Consider the following 7,786-nt stretch of genomic DNA (forward strand, 5'->3'; position numbering starts at 1 on the left):
GCTGGTCAAAAAAAAAAGAAAAACAAAGAATTACCAAAAACAAAAAGTCATTTTAGTCACACAGGCTGGTCAAAAAAAAAAGAAAAACAAAGAATTACCAAAAACAAAAAGTCATTTTAGTCACACAGGCTGGTCAAAAAAAAAAGAAAAACAAAGAATTACCAAAAACAAAAGTCATTTTAGTCACACAGGCTGGTCAAAAAAAGAAAAACAAAGATCTCCCATACTGTATAATAACTCCCTCAAACTCAAAAAAATAAAATGAGAAACAAATGAGTTTCAGTCTAGACAATCTGTTTGACAACACAGCTAAGTAGGAGTACCAAATTAAGCCCATACATACAAGAAACAAGACCTTCTTAGAGTTTTAGTATAAAGAATCTTGTAGTTCTGTTTTTCATATTCATACACTGTCATTAAGTCTTGGTTTTCCATAATTGAATAACTCAACCAATTAAATAAAAAAAACTCCATAATTCTCTTTAAAATAAAAGGCATCTGTTAATGATAAACATATGTACATGACTAAAAAACCTACACAGAACTATACTGATATTTTTTTTATAATAACAAATGTCAAAGATTGATTAGACACCAAACAACTGTTCATCATGTATACTACAAACATAACTGTTAGATAGCATAACTTAAGAATAAACTATACATTATTTGAATGAGTTTGTTGTGAAATCCTTTATCCAAATTTTAAACTCTCTTTGTCACAAATACTTGGATTTTTCTTTCCTTACAAATTTAAAGTATTTGTCTGGAAAATGTTATAGCATCGTAAAATAAGAAGACTGTCCAACAAAGCTTTTAATACGTCATTTAGAGTAGACACCAATTACAAAAATATTAAATTTTTTATAATTATTATACTTCATTACAATTAACCAGTTCTTCAGGTAAAATAAATAATAAATTAATAATGAATAATTTGATACTAATGAAAAACATAAACCTAATTTGGATGTGTAATGACTTGAAATGGAACTGATGAAAGTTACAATTTATCAATTTAATTTAGTTCAAACTGAAACAGTTGTTGTTCAAGTAAGTGATAATATAAAAAGCATCTTGACCATTACTATATCTGTCCTATTTCAGCTGTCTTGATGAACCCTGGTGCTTGTCAAAAAGCCTTGTTGCAGCTAGATATAACGGATATAGCATGGTTGACATATCATTACATTCTTCTTTACTTTCACTTATTATTTATATGATAATAAAAGATAAAAAGTATACTTAATAATAATGAACTTGTGAAAGGTTACTTCAATACATTATCTATACTATCTCATATATTAGAGTTTATTATTGTCTTGTGTTGATATCTGTCTTTTGAAGTTTAACACATACCAGAGCTAGGAGCTGAAGCAAAGTTAGCTGTTGCATGTCAACACTTCTATCACCATTAGATCTGTTAGGACTAAAGTCTATTGAAGTAGTAGCTTCTGTCAACTCTTTCTGCTCGCTTCCACATAAAGCACTGCGAGTAATTTCTTTCCATCTTCTCTTCAAGTCTTTTTTGTTTTTATTCAAGTTTTCTTGCTTGTGCTGAAGGATTTTGGTAAGTTCTACTGCTTTAGCATCCCCATTAGCCGCAGCCTAGGTTTGAACAAAGAAAATTAAGATCAAATATAAAGTGCATGGCAATGAGTAAAAGTACTACGCAAGTTACTGCCTTAATTTACACAGTATACATACCTTAAGTATATCGTATTCTTAGCTGAAGCTGATTTCACCCCGTGAGTGAGAAGATAAATCTGTGGAATAATAGTACGGTTCGAACAATATGTTTATTACAGAGTAGTTTTGAATTTCTCTGAAACTAACTGGGTTCCTGAAAAGGTAGTAAAGAGAGTGGAAACAATGAAAAATCGTTATTGCTTGCGTACACAAATACAGCATTAATACTTGCTTTGGATGCTGGACAGTCACTTACACTGGATCGGAGCTGTTATTTGTTCATACTGCCCTCAGTGATAAGTTCTACCAGACTGACTATCTAATGAATGCTGGGTAACCTAACATTCCCTACTTAACTTAGTTATGTCTAACTTACACACAGCAACTACTACTACCCATATTCCAACATAAGGGAGATTGTAGCCTCGAAGCATTAACTAAGTAGAACAAAAACAACTTAATGACTTTCTTATGCAAAAATTGCACTTACCGGAATAACTGAAACATTCCAAAAAAATACTGTATTAAAATACAAAAGATAGAAAATACATCGTATAATAGAAAATGGGTAAGAGCAAGGATCTCTCTAATCTTCAAAGGGATACGACTGTTAGTACCTATCTAGGAGTGTCATGATCAATTATTACATCTTTAACTGACTGTTCTAAAACATCTGTCAGAGTCTATGATGATAAACTATGGCCGTCAACTATTGTTAAATGGTACGTAGGTTGGCATCTGTTGCATAATTAGAAGACTTACAATAATCTTCAAAGGGTATATAACATCCATGATGTTCCTGATCATGTGCATTTTACAAAGTTATATTTTTCAATCTGACTAACTAGTCCTCTTTCATAACAATAATTTAACAATGTACGTTTACAATACATTGCATACAATTAGTTAAAATACCATGATTCATGAATGTAGTGGAGAGGAGAATCCAACAACTACCACACTATCCAATATTATAAAAAGTCTGAAAGATCCACCATTTTCTGAATTTATTTGAAAACAAATTACCCAAGATGTTTAAAACACAGCAGCTTATTACTGTACGATAAGCTAAGCTCCTATTTGTTTTTGCTCACTTAACTTTTGAATATGTTAATTTTACAAGTTTTATTAAGACTAATTTAAATTCTGTGTGTGTAGAAGTTTCACATGTTTTTTTGTGGAAAAAAGACCCCCCCCCCCCATCATCACTCTACAGTGTTGGATATACCCCTGCATGACCTCCATACTTCACTTAGCCAGCACTTATCACCAGATCTCCAAATAACTTTCTTTTGAGGAACTGGAATTTGCAACCAAAACAGAACTGTGTAGTTTACAACACACAGATTCCAGACTCAGTGTTATTAAATGAATAAGTGGTCCAACTGGATATAAGGTGGGGTTCTAATAAAATAGCCAATCAGTGCACTTGCCCTTCTTATCACAAAGCTATATTAACTAGCCTAAATTCATAGTATTTAAACCACTGCTAACGTTTTCCCAAAAGCAGTAGTTCAAAATTTGTCCATTTCCTTTCCAAGTAGAAAACAAAAATTTGTTGAAAACAGAAATCATCTTTTTTTTTGTACATAAGAAACATAAACACAAATATAAAATAATTTTCACTTCTTTTTTGTAATCCACAACCAAACAGTTTCTGCGTTTTTGAATATGGTGAGAAAAGACAACTTTAAACTGTTATTTTTGGTTTTCATCCTGATATTTTGACAACACTTCTATTTGGACTCTCAAACAGTACAGTTTATGTTTTTTATACATCAATGTAGAATACATTGCATGTTACTATACTGTGGGCTGACCTGTATAAACTTGTTTTAAAGCTATTTACCATAAGTATTACACATATTTTTATGTACTGGTCTGCTAAAGATGCCCTAACACACAGTGCTGTGATAGACATAGACCTTCCAGTCACATGGTACTAATCCCTACGAGTTTAATCTGAAGAATATACCATTTTACATTAACTTATGATAAAAACATGCAACTTACTACGGTAAGAATTAACACTGTAATTAATTAATATAACTAATCTTATTTACAAAGATTAGAATGCATTCATTCATTCATTGCGTATGTCATTTGAGTATCCTATCTCTTAATAATATTGTTGGCTTTAATCCCATTAATATCTCACAAAGTTCAGCCAGCTTAAGAGATTGATGTTAGTCCTAAATTCACATAATAAACTAAGAATGAAAAATAATCCCCATAATAAAAGACATCTAAAAGGAAGGACTCAGTTAAAAAAACAGGTCTTGTACAATCATCAAGGTCCACATGTAGGTTTAGTGGGCAAAATTAGATACCAGGAGAGTTGTAGAAGCTTTCGAAGTAGTCTTGGGTTAGGTCACCAAAAGGTAGAGATATTTTACATGAATTTATTTTTCAAAATATTCAGTTCTGAATATCATAAATATTGCACTGCATTCTAGTTTGCATGACACTCTGATAAAACTATATAACTTATCCTCTTTCACGTGACCAGTACTTTGTCATGTGTAAACTACGAGGTTTATTACAGTTCCATATTACACGAGTTATTTTCCTTTCTTCATCAAATATGGGTTAAATACGAGTTTTGTGACAAAGCCAAAAATTAGAAGCTCTGTGGCAAAACACAATTATTTCTTGGAAATATTAAGAACTGTTTATTTTGACGTTTATCATTACCAGGAACAATATGTCGAAATAAAATTATCTTTGTATTTGATTTTTTAAAAGGATCAAAAATTGGTTCTTTCCAATAAATCTTGTTTTAACATCAATGGAAAGAAGTCTAAATTTATTTTGTATAATAAACAAAAGTTTCAATTAGTAAAATAATAGATATTTTTTACTCATATATATATATAAATCACTTACCGATAACAAAGTTAAAATATATGCTTTCGCTGTTACAGCAACTTGTCGAAAATCTAAAATCCACGTATGGATTCGGACTTCTTCCGTCATTTTTAAATGTTGTCGAACGTAAGGACAATTTTTCGTTCTGGACCAAAAAAAAAGCTATAATTTCTTTCTTTTTCTTTATGAAATATAAATTGTTTCAAGGCCTTGATTGTTGTGGTGGGTATGAACTCAAAGCGGTTCATGAGAATCATAGAACAGTGTTCCATACATTACACGAGACCGTTCTGAATTTGGGCTAATGTTTCTTTTCATGCAGGCCGTCCGTGTTTGGTGTTTGTAACAAAAAAAAACACACTTCAGGTTAAAGGACATGAATTAATGAAATCTGACTAATCACCAAAATAGTCTTACATGAATAATAGCGAAAAAGGAAAGTCACGATCTTCTTAAATTATACACTGACTTCCGGTAGCGTCAAAGAACTGTTTTATCCAAGATCCGTTAACAAAACAATGGAGGATCACGTGACGAGGGTTTGTCTCTTTGTTTGTATGTATATCGTTCCACGAGCTCACCCTTATTACTTTACTTCCAGTAGTTTCAACAATATACGCTCTAATCGCAGATCGTGTTAAAGCCTATAACATGCACTTTATATATGTATTACAGACAATGACGGGTCAAAGGGCACAAGCCATAATCTAAACGATTGTTTGCAAACTTATCACGCTTGGACAACTTTCCATTAGATAAACATGAGTATAACAAAAAATTCCATTGAACTAAACCATGATATTTATATGTAGTCTGTTACAACTACTCACCCACCCACCCCCGTGGCTCAACGGTAAGTCTGGGGGCATATGACGCTAAAAACTGGGTTTCGATACCCATGACCCATTTGAGTTTAACAAAAAATTCCATTGAACTAAACCATGATATTTATATGTAGTCTGTTACAACTACTCAACCACCCACCCCCGTGGCTCAACGGTAAGCCTGGGGGCATATGACGCTAAAAACTGGGTTTCGATACCCATGACCCATTTGAGTTTAACAAAAAATCAAAACCCCTACCTTATAGATAAGGAACACTAATAATAAGAACCTACAAACTGTCGTTCCTTCTTCTATGTACTCCAAGCAATATTACCTAATTTCTACATATTTCACATAACAATAAAAAAAAAGGTGTTGTCCTAAAAATGCAGGAATTGTTAGACGTTGAAGTCCATTGTTTCAACCACCAGCAGCTGCGTCTGTCGGAAACAAAGGAGGAACAACAATGTACATATCCGATACGATTGTTATCAAAGTTTCTCTTCCTGTCGATAAAAACCCGAACTACCTTAAATAACACGGATTTAATACATCAATAAGTCGTAGCGTTTTATTAGTAAAGTAGAGGCGTGCGTGTTTGTGTGTGAGATTGGTCAGCTGAACTCTGTCCGTACTACTACAAAGAAGATATTCAAACAGTATGCCATTAACAGTTGATTGATTCGCTTGGACTCCGGATTTGTTAAAACTGCGTATAAAGTCACTTACGTCAAAAGCTAAAAACAGTCCACACAGAAGTAATGTTTGATTTGATGTTAAACAAATTTCCTGCATTACAAGTATCTGACTCGCTCATCGTGAAGAAGTAAGAATTGGCAGTTTTCCAACATCGTGCACGTGTCCCGTTATGTTTTTCATTAATTTTGAAAGTAAGACATTGGTGTCAATCAAGGAAGGTCTGCGGAGTTATAACGCTAGAAACCAGGTTTCGATGCTCGTGGAGGGCATAGCACAAACAGCCCATTGTGTAGCTTTGCACTAAACTACAAACAAACAAGAAAGGTGGAATTCGAATTCCAAAAGTAAAGAAGACACCCCATATAGCCCTACTCCTGTTGTTGTTCTCTCCTCCCCCTTAATTCACCTCGAAGGGGAGGGGAGGACCCCAATTATAACACCATGCTAATACTTGCATACGAAAGCAAATGTTTTCAAATAAAGGTTTTTTTAATCTTTTTCTATTCAAACAGAACATCTATATTAACGTGTCTTCTGCACGTAGAAAAGCATTAAAATTAAATGATTCAAAAAATATTTTTTGAAAGTAATAAGTAACAAATATATCCCGAAGTTGAATAACAAATAGTCATTTTGTTAGATTGTCAAAATTATAGAGCCACAATAAGTAATCATCCCCAGTCATGTATTTTGTATTTCTAATGCACATTTCACTCTTTCATTTTCATTCTATAAAACAGAACGAGAGCTGGGGGCTTTTTTACAGCATAGATGGTGAAGGGGGCCTGAATCACATTTTTATTTCCCGGGAGGGGCTCAAACCCTAAAGCCTGCGCCTACTTGGCGCCATAGATAAGAAATGATGTATTTCAAATTATCTTTACAAAAGTGTTTCGAACAAAGTTTTGTGTATGGTGTGTACACCCAGCCAACCTGAGAAGCTCTGGTATTGTGCGAAAGGCCCCGTCGGCTGTGGCGTTATATCACACAAATTTTTGTTAAGTTTCCTGTTGTGGATACAACTTTCTTTGATGACATAATATGAATTACAACAGACATTGTACAAGGTATGACGTTACATCTGTCACCAGGTCTTTTCACGGAACAACTCAAGTGTGTGACGTCATCAGGTCTTCTGACGGAATAGTTTGAGCGTGTGAATTTCCTCGTGTAATTATTGCATGGTGAAAGACGAAAGTCCTAACACTTATCCTTTTGACAGTATAAATTGCAGCAATAAGAAAAGTGAGTTTTAAAACAGAATATTTAAAGGCCTGTTAGGATGTATGGTCCGAATCAATAACTTTCCAATAACGATAATATACCTTTGTATAAGATGCTTTTAGTAACTTTATCCCTTGCTTTAAGTATCAATAAACAGCAACCTGAAGAAACTGCACTGTCTAATAACAAGGTCACGGGAATGTGCACCTCCAACCTGATTGAACTCCTTAACTGCAACAGATTTTAAACATAATGCTGTACAATTTTTGCTACACACTGAACTTAAATTTTTGTTTTGTTTCAAGTTAAGCACGAAGGTACACAATAGACTATCTGTGCTCTGCCCACCACGAGTATCGAAACCCGGTTTCTAGGTTGTAAGTCCGCAGACATTCCGCTGTGCCACTAGGTGGGGGGGGGGGGGGTCGAGTGTAAAAAGTACAGCGTTAATGTAGAATTGTGTGTGTATATATATATATAT

At 33.7% G+C, this 7,786-nt stretch overlaps 2 protein-coding genes across 3 annotated transcripts in view; both read right to left on the minus strand.

The window, feature by feature from the left end:
• The window catches only part of LOC106472482 (inositol-trisphosphate 3-kinase homolog), a 13,321-nt gene extending 13,143 nt beyond the window's left edge, over positions 1–178 (minus strand). The window contains exon 1 of the mRNA XM_022401064.1: positions 163–178. Coding sequence (XP_022256772.1) covers positions 163–178 — 16 coding nt within the window. The remainder of the gene's footprint in view (positions 1–162) is intronic.
• A 913-nt stretch (positions 179–1,091) lies between these two features.
• LOC111089148 overlaps positions 1,092–7,786 on the minus strand; it is a 31,550-nt gene continuing 24,855 nt past the window's right edge. Inside the window, exons 1-3 of one of the 2 annotated variants that reach the window (XM_022401062.1) lie at positions 4,576–5,307; positions 1,360–1,608; positions 1,092–1,151 (exon numbers count right to left, since the gene is read on the minus strand). In XM_022401062.1, coding sequence (XP_022256770.1) covers positions 1,104–1,151; positions 1,360–1,608; positions 4,576–4,665 — 387 coding nt within the window. In that variant the 5' untranslated portion in view covers positions 4,666–5,307 and the 3' untranslated portion in view covers positions 1,092–1,103. Of the gene's footprint in view, positions 1,152–1,359; positions 1,609–4,575; positions 5,308–7,786 lie in introns of those variants that run through there. The other variant, XM_022401063.1, reaches the window with a different exon arrangement.

This window comes from Limulus polyphemus, unplaced genomic scaffold (genome assembly GCF_000517525.1).
Source record: "Limulus polyphemus unplaced genomic scaffold, Limulus_polyphemus-2.1.2 Scaffold5372, whole genome shotgun sequence".
Taxonomy (NCBI): Eukaryota; Metazoa; Arthropoda; class Merostomata; order Xiphosura; family Limulidae; genus Limulus; species Limulus polyphemus.